Below are 20348 nucleotides of genomic sequence, written 5' to 3'. Positions count from 1 at the left end.
TTTTGTTCTCGTATTGGCATCCTTGGTGATATTTAGCGCCCTCTGATTATTTTGTGCATTTGATGGTGCTGCATAGCCTTCCCTGTTTGGTGCCTTCTTTTGATAATTACTTACTTACCTCAGTTGTATGTGTTTTTTCCATTTTTACTCCTTCTTGTTTAGCATATGTAGTTCTTCGGATAAATATCATATATTCTGAAACATGAATTCTGCCACTCTTAACTTGTAGAGATTTGTTTGCTCATTTGTTTTAATTGTCTTACTGTGTACCCCGTCCTTGTGTGTGTGTGTTTATTATGCTTCTAGACGTGATGCACAAAACATGACGCACTACAAATTTTGCACTGCTTATGTCTTTCCAGAAATTTTGTACTTGGCAGAGATTTTTTAATTTTTTGTTGCTTTTATTTTTAACTTTGGCAATATAGTAAAGGCTGGTCTGTCTCCTAACCTCGCTCTAGTTTCCTCTTTGACATGCAGCATCTGGGGCACTGGGCTCCGTGGCGCCCTGCACTCTCGCGTTGGGCTCCGTGGCGCCCTGCACTCTCGCGTTGTACATTACCAAATCCACCGCAGGAGTCTTGCTTTCCGCTCTTGGCTCGACCCCTAGGGTGAAAATTAGAAGTTTTTATTCACTCTGTGAATGAGATTTTTCATTATATTCATTATTGCCTTGTTAATCTCTGGGACCTGCTGCATGGGTGACAGCTTCTCCCCCGTATCAACCTACCGTGGCTTTGCACCCTGGAGAGCACAACCAGTCCGACAACCAGAGCGCAACTCCATAGGCTCCTGAGACTGATAAATGCCTACTACTATGAACATTCTGGTATTCACTGGTAGGCGCTTTTAATCCATTGTCCGATTTCCTAAATTGGAAGGTGAAGAGGCGGCCAGGAACCCGATAAACCAGCCCACCCGCTATACCCACAGAGGGTAAGATATAAGGCGGGACTGGAATATCCGCCCACTCACTGAGGGCAAGAACCAGCCCGGAATCATCCTAGGCGTCACTGCCACACCCTCCCGGGAGGCCACCAGACGCCTGGAGAACTGGTTGCTCTAGCTAGGGTCATTGCTCTAAATGGGTACATTAGGTGTAGTCTCTGTTGACCAAACCACACACTAGAAAGTGAAGGGAGGACGACGATTCGGTCCGTCCTGGACCATTCTCAAGTCGAATGTCGACTTTATTTTTCAGGTTACGACCCCAGTTTCGTCGGAAAATTTTTAATGGGGTCAAGACCTTTGCCTCGGCTTGCGATTTTGTAGATACACATATGGGTCACCCGAACGTGTGGTTACTGCTGGCACGGGCATCCCCGCTTCAGTTTACGGACCGAAACGTCGTCGTCCCTTCACTTTCTAGTGTGTGGTTTGGTCAACATATTTCAGCCACGTTATTGTGACTCGTCGTCTGCAGATGTAGTCTCTAGTGGACCAGTAGTATAAATTAATATAAGTGTTTAATTAGCTGTGACAAAGAGAATGCTAAAATAAAAAATCTGATGGAAATCTTACTGACCTAACCAATTCACAAAGATCTGAAAGCTGTAGCATTAACTATTATGATAAATATCGTGAGGAGACATTCATATATGGAACTAACAGGGCAAGAACTCGGCAATGTGATGTTATAGTGGCCAGAATACGCCTGGGATATAGACGTATCTGGCAGCTTTCTCAAAACCCAAATGTCGAATACACCATGTGTCAACTTTGTGAAAGTGTCGAATACACCATGTGTGTCAACTTTGTGAAAGTGTCGAATACACCATGTGTGTCAACTTTGTGAAAGTGTCGAATACACCATGTGTGTCAACTTTGTGAAAGTGTCGAATACACCATGTGTGTCAACTTTGTGAAAGTGTCGAATACACCATGTGTGTCAACTTTGTGAAAGTGTCGAATACACCATGTGTGTCAACTTTGTGAAAGTGTCGAATACATCATGTGTGTCAACTTTGTGAAAGTGTCGAATACACCATGTGTCAACTTTGTGCAAGTGTCGAATACACCATGTGTGTCAACTTTGTGAAAGTGTCGAATACACCATATGTCAATTTTGTGAAAGAGAAAACATGTACTCCCTAGAACATTATATTGTAGAATGTCCCTTATTGACTGAGTTTGGTCCCTCCCTGGGTTGAGGCATGATGAACTCTGTAAATACTATGCATTACTAGATTAGTAATGTATAATACTATGTATCGTTAGATTAACATTTAAAAAGCACTACAATCACGTTCTGTGGTTGATTGTCCAATAAATCCCTGAACTATATGTTTTAACAGATCTCTCACCCTGTCCATGGTGGACAGAAGAAAATGTATATAAACTGGTTACCATTATAGATATATGGCCACGTCTGTAGTAGAAAATAATACAAAACTAGGTGAAGAGATGCAAGGAAACTTTTATGCTGAAGTAGTAGTCGAGGACACAATGCTGGCCAAACCAAACCACTCCCAGAGAAAAAACCTTACCTTGCCACTAATAAGCAACTGCAAGCAAGTCAGGGTGTGGGTGGGTAGCCTTGAGGCCCGTAGGGAACTGGTGATTGATTGATTGATGAAAATTAAGCCACCCAAGAGGTGGCACGGGTATGAACAGCCCGTATGTGATAGATTTTTTGTTTTGGAGTGAATGTGATCTTTAGTGGTGAAGAGAACTAATGAGATATACTGGTGTTATATACTGATGTGATATGCTGGTGTGAGAGTGTAGTATGGGTGTGATGTTGTTGTTGTTTAAGATTCGCTACTCAGAACAATAAGTTCCAGTAGGATGGGCTATGGTGAGCCCGTAAGTGGAGGCTCTTTGGAGCCATTATCTGTATCACTGGCTGATACTAGAGATGTGGCGATGGATGGGGGTCTTCATGAGGGTTTTCAGGCTGGCTATACCAGTTATGGAGCTGGTGGGGTTAGTGTAGACCTCTAGGTTTTCCGTTTTTTCTTTGCCTGCGGCTTTGGCTGAACAGTGCTGTCGTTAGAGTTTGGTGACGTGGCCTCCATGAGGAAGTCTTGAACCGTGTAGGTGTCGCATTTGTGATGCGGCGGTGGAGCTCCTACTATGATTTCCTCGTCTGAGGAGTCCGTAACCTCCGTAGTGGGCGTTTTTGTCTTTCGCCTCGCAGCCTTAGGTAGGCTTAGGTGTCGTTGATTGGTGGTTGTAGCTATTTCAGGAACGCTGGTGGTGCTGTTATCGTTTGTAGACAGCACGTCTGCTAGCGCGGCTGCTGAGATAGTGATGGTAGGAGTGTTGGGAGATGGAGAAGGAATTACCTCTGTTTGTGTCGCCCGGGTCATGGGCGGTTCTGGAGTCGGTGTTGTAGTTGACCACATGTTCGTCCTGGTGGTAGTCTCCGGAGTGGTAGAGGAGGCAGTGAGATTTACGCTAATGGCTATGATGGGGGCCAGGCCATTGTCTATGTATAATGCGTTTAGTTCACTGACAAAGCGCTGGTTGTCTGGTCCTGCAAGCCTTTCCGCTAGTTTAAGAAGACCAGGGATAATGCCTGCACGTGATGCAGGGGGCTGTGAAGGAGCCTGTGGGACCTTGAGGACCTTGGGTCCACAATGAGAAGGCTGTGTCGTCTGCTGGGAGGAGCCACATGTTGGTAGGACCGGAAAGTCTTCTGGTCGACTAGTGAGAGCTAAGGTGGTGAGTTGAACGCTTGGGGCTCTGGTCGAGGAGGTAGAAGAGTTGTTTCTCTTGGCTTCAACCTGGGCCTTGATGATTTCCTGTCTGCGGGGGCAGCGGTAGGAAATTGCAGGGTGATTGCCATCACAGAGCAAGCAGTGATGGACTGTTGCCTTGCATATGGGGTAGTGATGGTCCAGTGCGCACAGGCTGCATCTCTGGACAGGGTGCTGACACTTATTGGTCGGGTGGGAGAGCTAGTAGCACTTAAAGCACTGCTGGATCTCATGGTATCCTTCCTTTTTTATTTGGTGGGTTGGTATTTTTAGGCCGAAGCAGTAGAATCCTTGTGTGGCAGCCTGGGTGGCTGCAGCTATGGTGGTGAACGTAATCTTCATTGATGTTTTGTCGGTGTTGCAGAACTCTAGGTTGAATACCGACAGGTTTGGATTTTCGTCCTCGATATTGTTTATGATATGATGTTGAGGTCGCTCAGCGATCCACCGGCTGGTCCTGCTGGTAAAAACAGTTCTTCCGGCCAGGAACTGACGTGGGAAGTGAGGATGTAGGTAGTGCTCTTTGCGAAGAAAGGCATCGTTAGTGAGGAGTTTTTCTAGCTCCTCTTCACATGAAAAGTAGAGCACGATATCTTCACCTTCCTGACTAATGTCAGCGGGTTTGAGGCCAGTTACGTCCTTCAGGACCTTTAAAGTATTGCTTCTTCCGATAGCATGACCGTCAAGTTGAGTAGCTCTGACCTTAAGACGTTTGGGTCGCATTGTGACCACACTGCTCCTTGTGATGTGTTGACGGGAGATGTCTCTCCCGTCCTGTGTCTCTCCCGTCCTGTGTCTCTCCCGTCCTGTGTCTCTCCCGTCCTGTGTCTCTCCCGGCCTGTGTCTCTCCCGGCCTGTGTCTCTCCCGGCCTGTGTCTCTCCCGGCCTGTGTCTCTCCCGGCCTGTGTCTCTCCCGGCCTGTGTCTCTCCCGGCCTGTGTCTCTCCCGGCCTGTGTCTCTCCCGGCCTGTGTCTCTCCCGGCCTGTGTCTCTCCCGGCCTGTGTGTCTCCCGGCCTGTGTGTCTCCCGGCCTGTGTCTCTCCCGTCCTGTGTCTCTCCCGTCCTGTGTCTCTCCCGTCCTGTGTCTCTCCCGTCCTGTGTCTCTCCCGTCCTGTGTCTCTCCCGTCCTGTGTCTCTCCCGTCCTGTGTCTCTCCCGTCCTGTGTCTCTCCCGTCCTGTGTGTCTCCCGTCCTGTGTCTCTCCCGTCCTGTGTCTCTCCGCTGCTAACACAGCTGTCGTGGGCGGGTGTGATGGGCGCACACTGCTGGTAATAGTTAGAGCGTTAGTAAGAACATAAGAACAAAGGCAACTGCAGAACGCCTATTGGCCCATACGAGGCAGCTCCTATTTATAACCATCCAATCCCACTCATATACTTGTCCAACCCGCGCTTGAAACAATCGAGGTACCCCACCTCCACCACGTTACGCGGCAATTGGTTCCACAAATCAACAACCCTGTTACTGAACCAGTATTTACCCAAGTCTTTCCTAAATCTAAACTTATCCAATTTATACCCATTGTTTCGTGTTCTGTCTTGTGTTGATATTTTTAGTACCCTATTAATATCCCCCCTGTTATGTCCATTCATCCACTTGTAAACCTCTATCATGTCACCCCTAACTCTTCGCCTTTCCAGTGAGTGCAACTTAATCTTTGTTAATCTTTCTTCATATGAAAGATTTCTAATTTGGGGAATTAACTTAGTCATCCTACGTTGGACACGTTCAAGTGAATTTATATCCATTCTATAATACGGCGACCAAAACTGAACTGCATAATCTAAATGGGGTCTAACTAGAGCAAGATATAGCTTAAGAACCACACCAGGTGTCTTGTTACTAACGCTTCGATTAATAAATCCGTGTCCTATTCGCCTTATTACGAACATTCATGCATTGATCCTTTTGTTTTAAATTCTTACTAATCATAACTCCCAGATCCCTTTCGCAATCCGACTTCGCCATCTCAACACCATCTAGCTCGTATCTTGTAACTTTATCATCATTTCCTAGCCTCAGAACTTCACATTTATCAGCATTAAACTGCATTTGCCAATCATTTGACCATTTCAAAACCCTATCTAGATCAACTTGAAGTGATAGTGAGTCCTCCTCCGAATTAATTTCCCTACCGATTTTCGTATCATCGGCAAATTTGCAAATGTTGCTACTCAAACCTGAATCTAAATCATTTATATATATTATAAACAACAGAGGTCCCAGGACAGAGCCCTGAGGTACTCCACTAACAACATTATCCCACTTTGACTTAACCCCATTTATACTAACTCTCTGTTTCCTTTGGAATAGCCATGCCCTAATCCAAGTTAATATAGCACCCCCAATACCATGAGCCTCTATTTTTTTAATTAGTCTTTCATGTGGCACTGTATCAAAAGCTTTGCTAAAAGTTCTTATGTTCTTATTCCACTAAAATTAGTCACCCATGACAAATAGTGTTAGATCTAGATGCTCTAGATATTTCATCCCATAGATGCTTTGCTTCCATTCTGTCTAAATTTGGTGGCCTATATATAACTCCTATTATAATAATATTTGATTTTTCGTTTAATTCTATCCAAATAGTTTCTGTGTGGGGCTCAGTTTTGATTCCCTCTTTGAGACTACATTTCAAATTGTCCCTGACACATATGGCTACTCCCCCTCCTCGTCTAATATATCCATCTGTGTGAAATAGTTTAAATCCATTTGATATTCAGCTAATAGTTCTCTATTTTCTACATTCATCCACGTTTCGGTAAGTGCAATAATATCTCTCTTTTTCTGTACAGACAAGAGCATTTAACTCGTTTATTTTGTTTCTTACACTTCTTTGGAACTGCCGGCTTCCCTCGGCACTCGTCCTCCAACACGGTGAATGAGGTGGATGGTTTTAAGACATCGGTTGGTGGCCTTGCCAGAGTCTTCTTAAGATCTCTGTCCTTTGTGACATTCCAAGGAGAGGACATTTTAATACTGGTCTCCTTCTGTGTTTCTTCTTGTTGTTTCAGCTGTTGTAGCTCGTTCCGTAGGGAATCCAACTCTGTCTTTAGAAGGGACGACGACGTTTCGGTCCGTCCTGGACCATTCACTCAATCGACTTGAGAATGGTCCAGGACGGACCGAAACGTCTTCGTCCCTTCACCTTCTAGTGTGTGGTCTGGTCAACATACTTCAGCCACGTTATTGTGACTCATCGCCTGCATCTGTCTTTAGAGCTCCACATAAATGGGACTGACAGCTGAGTGAACAGCGCTTCAAATTTGTAGTCCTGAGGTTCCAGGTTCGATCCCCGGTAGAGGCGGAATCAAATGGGCAGTTTCTTTCATCCCGATGCGCCTCTTCACCTATCAGTAAATAGGTACTTGGGAGTTACAGGTGCTACGGACTGCTTCCTGGGGGTGAATGTAACAAAACGAAGGCCTGGTCGAGGACCGGGCCGCGGAGACGTTAAGTCCCGAAATCATCTCAAGATAACCTCAAGAAGATAGTTATTTTTATATTTATTTTTTTTGTAATTGCTTCAAATTACATTATTGTACTGAAATTAGTTTATTTTATTTGTTTTCTCTTTACATTGTATCAGTAATTGTACCTTTACCATTTTTCCATCAAATAGCCTCCTTATGCAATCTAGTATAGACCCAGAACTAAACCTCTAATAAAGTGTAAATGACAATCATCACTTTAATTGATCATTATATTATACAGCATACGAAGTAAACAATGTATTAACACATTATCACGATGTATCTGTGATTAACTTGAATGTAAGATGTTAGTGGCCTAATTCAAACAGTTGACAACAAATTCACCTTTATTATACTTGCTAAAACGTGGGTTGAAAGAGGATACAACACAACTCTTTAACATACCGAACTATTTCGCAATTCACCACTTTCGGTCAATCCAGAGAGGTGGTGGTACTGAAAACTGAAATGCTTAAAAGTAATTAAAACTAGACACCTGTGGCGAGTATGTCTTTGTCTGTCAAGGCTGACCTGACTGTGGGAGCAGTTTACAAAATTCCTAACACTGATGTTGCTGAATTCAACTCTAACCTTAGAAATCTAATACTAACGAACAAACTTAAAACCTACTAATAATATTAGGGGATTTTAATATTGACCTTTTGTGAGCCTGATAACCCTCAAGTTGCTAGTTTCCTCAACTGCATGAATTCCTGCTTGCTCATACCCTTAATTACTAAACCTTCTAGAATTACTGAAACGACTGCATCTACTCTTGACCACGTCTGGACTAACATACTATCCAACCTTTTCTCTTACAAATTTCGTCACTTTTCACTCGTATGTGTTACGGCCAAAAAAGGCTGTAATTTGAACATGCAAAATAATTGAAAATAAATTTTGGATTTGTTGTTCTCCAAACAATAAGTTAAGGGTCCTCTGGTAGGTTAGGAGGGCAGGAAGTTCTCCTAAAATTTCAAAACGTAATGAAAACAGTTAATGAAAAGTTTCATTTCCTAACCTAACAGCCTAAGCCAGAGGACCCAAAACTGGAAGCCGTTCAGTACGTAATTTTCGTAAACCGATTTCATTTTGAATTTGGTCGATTTTTAGCCTGAGTACACATACGAGCGGAAAGTGACGTAATTTGCAAGAGGATGGGTTGGACCATTACCCAACATTTCTCCTAAACAGCATTAGTAAACCACCTCTAGATGCAATGAAGATAAGCTTTAGGCTGCACAATGAATCTTCTATAAGCAACTTTAATGCTGCTGCTTCTAATATCAACTAGGAGACTGAAATAGGTAACATAGTGAACATCATCCTTGCATTGCAAATATTTTTTCACAAAAGTCTGAGCCTCTATAATACCCACTGTCCAACGCTAACTAAACATGTCACAACTAAAAGGTTAAACAATACATGGCATAGTAAGCGTATACATAATTCTATTAATAAAAAAAATGACTATGAGAAGTATAGGTTAGGGGTCATCTCCAAAGAAGTTTCAAGGAGATACTCATCAATGCTGTCCAAACTTATTAGGAGAGCCAAAATAAACTATGAAAATAAATTCAATCAAATTAAGGGTAACATTAAGAAAACATGGAGCACTATTTCCCAAATTTTAGGATCAAAGAAGATCTTGAATAAGAAACCAATACTCCTAGCCAGTAAAGATGGTGTACATTCTGCCTCTGACACTGCCATTAAATTCAATACTTTCTTTTCATCCACTGGCTCATCCCTTCCAAATGATATCCCATCCTCCCTAACTAATGTTAAGGAGGATGGGATATCTACCACACAGGAAACTATCCAGAGTCATGTACCTAACTCCCGCTAATTCCTTTGATGTTAATGGATTTCCTTAAAACAAAGTCAAATGCCCTTGCTGAGATACCAACTCTAATTTACAAAAAAGCTTCCAGATTTTTAGCTCCAGCCATTGCATTGCTCTACAACAAATCACTTGAAGTCCAAACCTTTCCAGATATTCTAAAAAAGCAGGAGTAACTTTAGTCCATAAATGTGGTGATCTCACTGATGTCAACAATTTCAGACCTATATTAATTCTGCCAACCTTGTCTAAAATATTTGAAAAGCTAATCTACAAGCAGCATTACTCTTATCTAGTTACACAATATACTTAGCTCTCCAATATGGCTTCAGACCCAAAAAAAAACACCAATGATGCATTGATTAGTAGGAGTAACTTGATACTCCTACTCGTATACATTAATGACCTTCCAAATGCCTCTCAACATCTCAAGCCAATTTTATTTGCTGCTGACACAACCTTCATTGTCTCCAGTCCAAACTCTCTTCTTCTGAATGACACAGAATACTGAAGTAAATAAAGTCCATCTTTGGCTAACTGCTAGCAAACTCAACGTTAACATTGACTAAACCTTCTATATTTTGTTTGCTAATAAAGCCTCGCATCAAATTAATGTAAGAATTAACAATATCCAAACTAGTTACAAAGTAGATGGTAAATTCCTTGGTATTCTCGTTGATAAGCTGAATTTCCAGGGCCACATCAAAATATACAAACAAAAGTTTCTAAAACGGATGGCATTCTTTCTAAGATCAGATATTATGTACCTTGCCCTGCCTTGGTAACGCTCTATTAATTTCTCATCTATGCCTATATCAATTATGGTATCTGTGCTTGGGTTCTACTACCCAAAGTCATCTTCCTCTAATTACTCAATACAACTCTATTAGAACAAATTCAAACTTTGGCCCCAGTCAGCACTCTGTCCTCTTACCTGATTTACCTGAGCGCCACTAACCCTAGTGGCCTCAACGAGGACAGCCCTCCTCCCTGTTCAGCCCGTTGACGCCATGAGGGGGGCTCAGTGGGCGGCTGCCGGAGTGTGATGCTCCTTGGGACAGTCCTCTGTCCTTTTGTGGCCTTGTGCTCCTGCTGCTGTCCTCTCTAATTATGCTGAACGACTTTTCCTCCTGTTTCGTTTTTCTCCCCCCTCTTCTCCTATCTGCTTGTCGTTTCCTGCCGACCTTTTGCTTGTTTTGGATTATTTCTTAGGACTTCTTCTATTTTGACGCCCGGGTGCTTGAGGAGGCATACTCTTGCAACCGTAGAACTGTAGTACCCAACGTCTCGAGCGAGGGGAACCTTTTATTGTCACTCCCCCTTTTGTCACTGAACCCGATCTCGACGGACTGACGGTTCTTAAGGTGGCGTTTGTGGGGCATATACTCACAAAGCACCCCTAGGGGACCCACAATAGCTTCCTGTTGGGTGTCCTGCCTCTAATTGTGGCTCCATGGTGGGTATGAGGGCACATTCGTGGATGAATTTATCACTCTTCGTCTGTATGTCATTGAATGTTTCTGTTGTACCCTCTCAGGCTCGTGGGGTAGGCGACCAAGCCCCCGAATCGGCCTGTATTGGAAGACCGGGCTCTGTAGCCTCCGCTGCATTGGGCCCCGACCTCTCTCCTCCTTTGACTCTCCTGACTTCTTCCTCCAACTCCCCTCCCTCCTCTATGGTTGGGTCGAGCCTCAAGCCCCCAGTGGTGACCACTTCATCCCCTGGTGCGGCTAAGTCTCTCGTTGTGACTACTGCGCCTTTTGACGCCACGGCCGCACTCGCTCGATTCCTTCCCGTACTGATGCGTATCAGGCCTTGTTTGGTTCCACTTCATGGGCCAAATACTTGGATCTCCTCCCTCTTGATTCTGCGCCTCCTGACGATTTCTCCCTCCATCGGCATCTTGTTGATTCCGTGGATGCATCTGTTACCTTCAACCCCACTCATCTCGGTACACGTGTCGTTGCTGCTCCTTCTCAGGATGCAGCTTCCTGCTTGGCTGCCTTATCCTGCCTTGGCGATATCCCTGTTCGGGTCTCAAAGAACACTCGGTTGAATGCCAGTGTTGGCACTATTCTCCTCCCGCGCCATGTTGCGACTGGTGTTCGGAATCTGCAGGACTGCCACGATGACATTCGGCATATCCTTGATGCCCAAGGACATTCTGTCCTCCAGGTAGACTCGTTTACTCGCCCCCCTCGTGGTCGTCGTCGTCAACCCCTTCGGGTTGTGAAGATCACCTTTGATGGTACTCTTGTCAATTGTCTTCCATCCTCTGTCATTTTTGCTGGTGCAAGGTGCTCTGTCCAGGAGTATATTCCTTCTCCTCGGCTTTGTAACAAGTGCTGGAGGTTTGGGCATGGTGTCCTCCGCTACTCTGGGACTGTCTCTGTCTTTTGTGTGGGGGCGAAGGTCACTCTAAGTCGGAGTGCACGGAGTGCACAAGAGTCAAATAGAGAGAAGGATCTGGGGGTTGATATCTCACCGAACCTGTCCCCAGAGGCCCACATCAAAAGAATATCAGCGGCATATGCTAAATTGGCTAACATAACAACTGCCTTTAGAAACTTGTGTAAGGAATCTTTCAGAACCCTGTATACCACTTATATAAGACCAATCCTGGAGTATGCAGCTCCAGCCTGGAGTCCATACCTAGTTAAACACAAGACAAAGTTAGAGAAGATTCAGCGGTATGCCACCAGGCTCGTCCCGGAACTGAGAGGAATGAGCTACGAGGAAAGGCTAAAGGAGCTGATCCTCACATCCCTGGAAAACAGAAGAGTAAGGGGAGTCATGATAACCACCTACAAAATTCTCTGGGGAATTGACAGGGTGGACAAAGACAAACTCTTCAGCACGGGTGGGACACGAACAAGGGGACACAGGTGAAAACTTAGTACCCAGATGAGCCACAGAGATGTTAGAAAGAATTTTTTCAGTGTCAGAGTAGTTAATAAATGGAATGCACTAGGAAGTGATGTGGTGGAGGCCGACTCCATACATAGTTTCATATGTAGATATGATAGAGCCCAGTAGGCTCAGGAATCTGTTCATCAGTTGATTGACAGTTGAGAGGCGGGACCAAAGAGCCAAAGCTCAACCCCCGCAAACACAATTAGGTGAGTACTTCTTCCCAGGCTCGCTGCCTCAACTGCGGTGAGGCCCATCCTACCTTCTCCTGTGCCTGTATCCATTACAAGCTTGAGGCAGCCGTCCTCAACTTGAAGCACCGGGAGCGTTTATCTTTTCCTGAGGTGCGGCGCCAGGTTCGCCGGCTCCCGCCTTATGCTAACGTCTCTTATGCTCGCGTGTTGCGCTCTTCCTCTCCTCGTCCTTCCCACCTTTCTCAGACTCACAACCATTTCCGGGCCTTGAACCCTGATACGCCCACTACCCCCTCCTCTGTTCCTTTGAGTTCTGTCCCGAAGGGTCCCCCTCCTGGTCCTCTGTCTGGGGTTCCCCTTCTTTCTACCCGGTCTGTCATGTCTCCTGTGTCTTCTTCCTCGTCTCCTTCCGTTCCTCCTTCCCATCCTTCTCCTCCATCTATTGACTCACTCCGCCGCCTGTCGGTGCGGGCTGATGACCATCGCTCTCCTAACAGCCATCGTGTGTGCTCTCGTTCAGTTTCTCCTGTTGAGACGCTGGAATCCATTGCCCGGTACGTAGTTGCTGGGACACCGGTCCCTTTAAGTCAGAAGCGTAAGCCTGGCTCCTCTCCTTCCTCCTCCCCGGCGGGTAAGAAAATTTCGCTTTCTTCCTCGGCCCCTACTTCTGGCTCTATTGCTCCTTCCCCTCCCATTTCAGTGGTTGCGCCCCTTGTTCCTGCTATGGAGGCTTCTTTGGGCCCCGCTTCCCTCTCGTTTGCTGCCCTTGCTGAGGTGCGCTCCCCTGTTTCTACTTCACCTCTTCCTGCTGCTGTATTTGCCTGCTCCTCTCCGTTGTCTCTTCCTCTTCTTCCTCCTCCTCTTACGGACCCCGCCCGCCCACCTGGTCTGTTCTCCCGCTTCCTTCCCTCCGTCTTTGCTCAGTTTACTCATGCCCCCTAACCCTGACTTTGCTGACCCTGATATTCTTTAACGTGCTCTGTTGCTCTTTCGCCTTTGTTTCTTCCTTCTTCTCTGTTGTTGTCCTTTCTCTTCTCGTCGATGTCTATTCTTCAATGGAACCTTTAAGGTTATTACGCCAATTTCCTCGAACTCCAACTTCTGATTTCGTGGTTTTCGCCCCTTTGTGTCTGTCTCCAGGAGCCGATGCTTGGTGCTCGTCCTGGTCGCTTTCGTGGCTATTCCTTTCTCTCCCCCCCCCCCACCCTAACTGTTGCTGGGGCTCCTAATTCTTCTGCTCTCTTGATTCGCTCTGATGTTCCCTTTGTCCCCTTACTTTTTCCTTCGCCTCTCCATTGTTCAGCTGCTCGTATCTTTGTGGGGAAATGGTACACAGTTCCATTTATCTTCCCCTGAGTGTCCCGCTTTCTCTTCCTGATCTGAAACACCACCTGGACTCCTTGCCGGAGCCTGTGCTCCTGCTGGGTGATTTCAATTGTCGTCATTCTCTTTGGGGTGACGTTCTGACGAATACCCGAGGTCGCCTTCTTGAGCCGTTTATCCTCTCTTCTTCCCCATCTCTTCTGAATTCTGGTGAGCCCACTCATTAGGACTCTCGAACTCGCACCCTTTCTTGTCTTGATCTTTCTCTCTGCTCTTCTTCTCTTTACGTAGATTTCACATGGTAGGTTCTTGATGACCTCCATGGCAGTGATCATTTCCCCATCCTTGTTTCCTTTTTCTCTTTTCGCCCTTCCCTCTCCTTCCTTAGTTGGCAGTTTGCTAAAGCGGACTGGAACCTATTTACCCTCAGTGCTGCTCTCTCTCTTCTGCCTCTCCCTCGCGCTCTCCTCCTTTTCCATGACACTGTCTTCGACGCTGCCCTCCGCTCTATTCCTCGCTCTTCCTCTTGGGGTGCATGGAAGTGCGTTCCCTGGTGGAATGCGGACTGTGGTCGGGCTGTCCGCTGTAAGCGTGCAACCTGGAAGAGGCACCGCCGTCGGCAGACGGCCGATTCTTTTCTTTTCTTTCGGAAAGCGAGTGCGGTGGCCCGTAGGGCCATCCTTATGGCTAAACGTGAATGTTGGGCATCTTATGTCTCCACCATCACGTCCGAAACTCCTCTGCTGCAGATCTGGAAGCGTATCCACAAGATAGCGGGTAAGTTCGTTCCCGATGTTTCACTGGTCCTTCACCTCTGTGGTACTCTTGTGGTGGACCCGTTGCAGGTCGCTACCAAACTGGGTTCCCACTTTTCTTCTGTTAGCTCTGGTCTTCATCTTCCCCAATCTTTCCTTCTTCGTAAACCTGTCCTTGAGTCTCGTCCTTTAGATTTCTGCACTCGTCTTCGACTTCCCTATAACGATCCCTACTCTCTCTCTCTGAACTTCGTTCTGCCCTGGCCTTCTGCGGTTCTACGGCGGCGGGCTCCGATGGTATTCATTATGAGATGCTTTGCCATCTCCCTTCGTGCATGTCTCAGTATTTACCGAGTCTGTATAATCGTATCTGGGAGTCGTCGTCAGTCCCTGAGGACTGGCTCGATGCCATTGTCCTCCCTGTTCGCAAACCAGGGTCTCTGGGAACATCCCCTAAGGACTTTCGCCCTATTGCCCTCACAAGTTGTCTGCAAACTCTTTGAACGAATGGTTAACGTTCGTCTGATGTGGTTCCTGGAACACCATCACCTCCTCTCCCCTTCTCAATTTGGTTTCCGCAAGTGCCGCAGCACGACATATGTCCTGGTGAACTTGGAGGTCTATATTTGTACTGCTTTTGCTGCGAAGACCTCCGTTGTTGCCGTCCTTTTCGACCTGAAAAAGGCTTACGACACCACTTGGCGATATCATATTCTATCCCAGCTTCATTCTTTTGGCCTTCGTGGTCATCTCCCTCTCTTTCTCCGCAGCTTCCCCTCTCGTCGTTCCTTTCAGGTGAGGCTTGGTACCGCTCTCTCTGCCTCTTTTCAGCAATACGAAGGTATGCCCCAGGGTAGTGTTCTGAGCACTACTCTTTTTCTGGTTGCCCTCAATGGTCTTCTTTTCTCTCTTCCTTCAGGCATCTTTTCCGCCCTCTGTCGATGATCTTACCTTTTGCTGTCAGGGTAATGATTCGCCTCTCCTTCAACGCCGGCTTCAACTTGCGATTGATGCCGTTTCGTCTTGGGCCACCTTGCATGGCTTCACGTTCTCTATTACTAAGGCTTGTGCCATGACTTTTACTCGGAAACGGGTTGTTCTTCGTCCCTCTTTGTCATTTTATGGTCATCCCCTTGAGTACAAAGATTCTGCGAAGCTTTTGGGGTTATTCCTTGACACTCGTTTGTCTTGGTCTCCTCATATCTCTTACCTCCGTGTTGAGTGCTCTAAGGCCCTTACCCTCCTTCGGGTGTTGTACCATACTTCTTGGGGGGCAGATAGACGCACTCTCCTTGCTTTACATTCCTCTCTCGTCCTGTCTAAGCTCGATTATTGTTGCCCTGCTTACTCGTCTGCTTCTCCTTCTACTCTTCACTGTCATGATGCTTTGCACCATTCTGGGTTATGCCTCAGTTCTCGTGCCTTTCGTTTGACTCCCGTCCTTAGCTTGTATGATGACACTGGCTTCCTCTCTCTCCAGGACCACTGTGATCGCTACTGTCTGTTACGGCCCTCTCGGGACGCAACGGGGTTCTTACTCTGATGTTGTTAGAGGAAGTTATATCCGACCCCAAGCCAGCAGTGGCTTTCAAGGGATGCGATCCGTGACGCAAGTAACTTAAAGGGGAAGGGAAATAAAGGCAAAAACTTAATATAATATAATGTCCGTCACCAATAAATAATATATAAAATGGTTACACAAGAGGGGGGGTATTAACACTATACAAGGGGATTAATCCATAATCGTTGTCTTCTGCTGAAGACGCTGGTGCCACACCACTTGGTGCTGAGTCCTTGGTGCTTCTTCGTGGCCGACACATCGAAATATCCAAAGAAGTTGAGCCTACCCTGGCCACAGGTCAGCCAAAACACAGGTCCACTGGGGGCACCGTCGTGGAGGCCGTCAACCACACGTCCAGCTGGTCTGCTGGCAGGTTCTGAGCCACCAAGGCTGGTACGGCCACTCCACGAACGATATAAGGGGTACGCCCTAGACAGGAATCTCGTGTGATATCACAAATCACCCTCCTGTCCTCAATACCCCAGTGGATGATCGTCTCCAACAGTCGGTCCCGGGTAAATCCTTTCACTGCCACTCCAATGGCAGGCTAACACACCACAGTGTTCTTCCGGGGGGACGACGTCACAACAGCTGCAGCAAACTTCACAGTATGGAGACTGGCTGCCTCGGGTAGACTGACTCAACCCTCAACACAGCGGTCCCAGGTCGACTCTGTAAACAGACACGTCATCAATAACCGGGACACTAATACACCTCACTTACGGGCTCGGGCGCAAACACCTGACGTATCCAGTCCATAGATGGCGCTGTCGTCGGAGCACCACCTCACCAGAGGTCAGGAGCGGCTGTGTTGTGAGCTACACAGGACTGGAAACTGGCCCTTGTGGCCGATATTCGCCGTCCTCATACGGTGTCGTCGTTCGTTTGGCGGGGGTTTCGGGAGCTGACCCACAGATGGCGTAGTCGTTACTGCTCCTTGCTCGGACGCTGGATCCGGGTTCGTAACACTGTCTTTGCTATCTTGCGCGGTCCTTACAACATCCTCTCGCCTCTGTCGTGCTTTAACTTTTACCCCTCCTACGGTTCCTGTTCCTCTTCACCACTTCCCTCTTTCTGTCCGGTTATCTCACTTACAGGATTCTCTTTCCGTTCGTATTTCTAATGTTTCTCCTCGTGTTGTTCTTTATTTACCCCGTGGAGAGTCCCCCTTCCGCAGTTTTGTACTTCCTTGTTCCGCATCACTGCTTTTATCCCTCCTACGGTTCTAAAACGCCTTTTCCTTGAGCACTTTTCCTCACTCCCGCTCTGTTTCTGGTGTTGGTTACTCTGTTGTTTTTCCTGATCGCACTTATATGTGTCGCTTACCTCCGGAGACTAGCATTTTCACAACAGAGCTTTATGCTATTCTTTATGCTCTTAGTCTCCTGTTTTCTCGTTGTCAGTCTTCCTTTGTTGTTGTTGTTGACTCTCGTAGTGCCCTCGTCGTTCTCGGGGCCTTTACTCCGGTTCATCCAGTGATTGTCGAGATGCAGTTTTGGATGTTTATAGTTCACAGTAAATTTAAGTCGGTTGAGTTTTGTTGGGTTCCCAGCCATATTGGTGTGTCTTTAAATGAGCGTGTGGATGCTGCCGCGAAGGAAGCTGTCCGCTCTTGTCCCATCTCTCGTAAAGGTATTCCATATTCCGACTTTTACCCAGTTATCCATTCCTCCGTCCTTACATGTTGGCAGGCTTCTTGGTCGTCTGTTACTGGTAACAATCTACGTACTCTTAAATGTTGTGTTTCTTCGTGGCCGTCCTCCTACCACCGTAACCGGCGATGGGAAACGGCTCTGGCGAGGTTGCGTATTGGCCATACTCGCTTAACCCATGGTCACTTGATGGAGCGCCGTCCTGCTTCTTATTGTCCTAGTTGCATTGTCCCTCTTACGGTCGTGCATGTCGTTCTTGAATGTCCTGACTTCCAGAACGAGCGTATGTCTTGCTTTCCGACCGCCCCTCACGGTCACCTGTCCCTCAATAGAATTCTTGGTGACTCGGATACTTTTGATATCGTTTGCCTTATGCGTTTTTTGTTCTCGTATTGGCATCCTTGGTGATATTTAGCGCCCTCTGATTATTCTTCACTTTGATGGTGCTACATAGCCTTCCCGGTTTGGTGCCTTCCCTTGATAATTACTTACCTACTTGAGGTGTCTGGACGAACGTTAAAAGCTGTAGAAAATATACTTTTGAGACATTTGACAAGACTTGATTTGAGCAAGGAGGGCCTGTTTTTGAGGCCAAAGATGAAGGGGAAGGGTGGAAAGCGAGGAGTGTTGCGGTCTTCCGCAGTCAAAGGGTTAAAGAAGTCCAATTCTTCTCTTGTTAAATAATTCTTTACATTCCTCTTTTACTCTAGATCGCCACTATTTCCATTGGCCGCCCTCCCCCTCTCCCATTTTGTGAGGCCTCCCATGGCCGCCTCTCATGGCATCATGGTCCCCTAATATATTTTAATGTCGTCAAATAAGCAAATTTTTTAGAACTTATAATTTCTTTAAAGATTGGAAACTGCAATACTCTTAAACTTTCATCTTAATCTAGTTATATTAATTCACTAGACTTTCAGTAAACATTTTATTGTATGTCTTAAATTTATTTGTAAACATAAATAATTTTTACGTCTGTTGAGCCTGTCAGTTTTATGTTCAGATCGCTGTGAAAGCATCGTACCATTACTCTGGAAAAATATATATAGGTCTATATGCAGTAAGTTTACCATGTGGTTGAGGTTCGGCTACTAAGCAGACATGACAGTAGTATAACAGGAATTAATGAAATATGTCTTGGTAATGTGTCTATTTGTTTTTGTGCCACAGGCCACACCAACTGGAACTGGGGACTACGAGTTCGAGTGCCAGCATGGCCCTGACGAGTGCCACGGGAACAAGGTGATGGCCTGTGCTCAGGACTCCCTCCCCATCGATACACAAGTGGAGTTCTTCAACTGTATGATGAGCAAGTCGTACCCCGCCACCACAGGGCAGGAGGTGAGATCAAAGTTCTACCACAGTATGCTGTGTTTAGGGTACAGGGTGTTGGCAGCTACCACAGTATGCTGTGTTTAGGGTACAGGGTGTAGGCAGCTACCACAGTATGCTGTGTTTAGGGTACAGGGTGTAGGCAGCTACCACAGTATGCTGTGTTTAGGGTACAGGGTGTAGGCAGCTACTACAGTATGCTGTGTTTAGGGTACAGGGTGTTGGCAGCTACCACAGTATGCTGTGTTTAGGGTACAGGGTGTAGGCGGCTACAACAGTATGCTGGTGTTTAGGGTACAGAGTGTAGGCGGCTACAACAGTATGCTGTGTTTAGGGTACAGGGTGTAGGCAGCTACCACAGTATACTGTGTTTAGGGTACAGGGTGTAGGCGGCTACAACAGTATGCTGTACTCACCTAGTTGTGCTTGCGGGGGTTGAGCTCTGGCTCTTTGGTCCCGCATCTCAACCGTCACTCAACAGGTGTACAGGTTCCTGAGCCTACTGGGCTCTATCATATCTACACTTGAAACTGTGTATGGAGTCAGCCTCCACCACATTGCTTCCTAATGCATTCCATTTGTCAACCACTCTGATACTAAAAAAGTTCTTTCTAATATCTCTGTGGCTCATTTGAGCACTCAGTTTCCACCTGTGTTCCCTAGTGCGTGTGCCCCCTTATGTTAAATAGCCTGTCTTTATCAACCCTGTCGATTCCCTTGAGAATCTTGAATGTGGTGATCATGTCCCCCCTAACTCTTCTGTCTTCCAACGAAGTGAGGTTCAATTCCCGTAGTCTCTCCTCGTAGCTCATACCTCTCAGCTCGGGTACTAGTCTGGTGGCAAACCTTTGAACCTTTTCCAGTTTAGCCTTATGCTTGACTAGATATGGACTCCATGCTGGAACCGCATACTCCAGGATTGGTCTGACATATGTGGTATATAATGTTCTGAAAGATTCCTTACACAAGTTTCTAAAGGCCGTTCTTATGTTAGCCAACCTGGCATATGCTGCTGATGTTATCCTCTTGATATGAGCTTCAGGGGACAGGTCTGGCGTGATATCAACCCCCAGGTCTTTCTCTCTCTCTGACTCTTGAAGTATTTCATCTCCCAAGTGATACCTTGTATCTGGTCTCCTGCTTCCTACCCCTATCTTCATTACATTACATTTGCTTGGGTTAAACTCTAACAGCCATTTGTTCGACCATTCCTGCAGCTTGTCCAGGTCTTCTTGAAGCCTCAAGCTGTCCTCCTCTGTCCTAATCCTTCTCATAATTTTGGCGTCGTCAGCAAACATTGAGAGGAATGAGTCTACACCCTCTATGAGATCATTTACGTATATCAGAAACAGGATAGGTCCAAGTACAGAGCCCTGTGGGACTCCACTGGTGACTTCACGCCATTCTGAGGTCTCACCCCTCACTATAACTCTCTGCTTCCTATTGCTTAGGTATTCCCTTATCCACTGGAGCGCCCTACCAGTTACTCCTGCCTGCTTCTCCAGCTTATGCATCAACCTTTTATGGGGTACTATGTCAAAGGCTTTCCGACAGTCCAAAAAAATGCAGTCCGCCCATCCTTCTCTTTCTTGCTTAATCTTTGTCA

At 46.3% G+C, this 20348-nt stretch overlaps 1 protein-coding gene across 1 annotated transcript in view; it reads left to right on the top strand.

Moving 5' to 3' along the window:
- LOC123772835 (uncharacterized) overlaps positions 1–20348 on the top strand; it is a 328724-nt gene that overhangs the window by 291754 nt on the left and 16622 nt on the right. Inside the window, exon 9 of the mRNA XM_069323215.1 lies at positions 18581–18751. Within this exon, the coding sequence (XP_069179316.1) occupies positions 18581–18751 (171 nt within the window). The remainder of the gene's footprint in view (positions 1–18580; positions 18752–20348) is intronic.

This window comes from Procambarus clarkii, chromosome 12 (assembly GCF_040958095.1).
Source record: "Procambarus clarkii isolate CNS0578487 chromosome 12, FALCON_Pclarkii_2.0, whole genome shotgun sequence".
In the NCBI taxonomy this organism is placed as follows: domain Eukaryota; kingdom Metazoa; phylum Arthropoda; class Malacostraca; order Decapoda; family Cambaridae; genus Procambarus; species Procambarus clarkii.
This window is presented reverse-complemented; position numbering and strand designations above follow the sequence as displayed.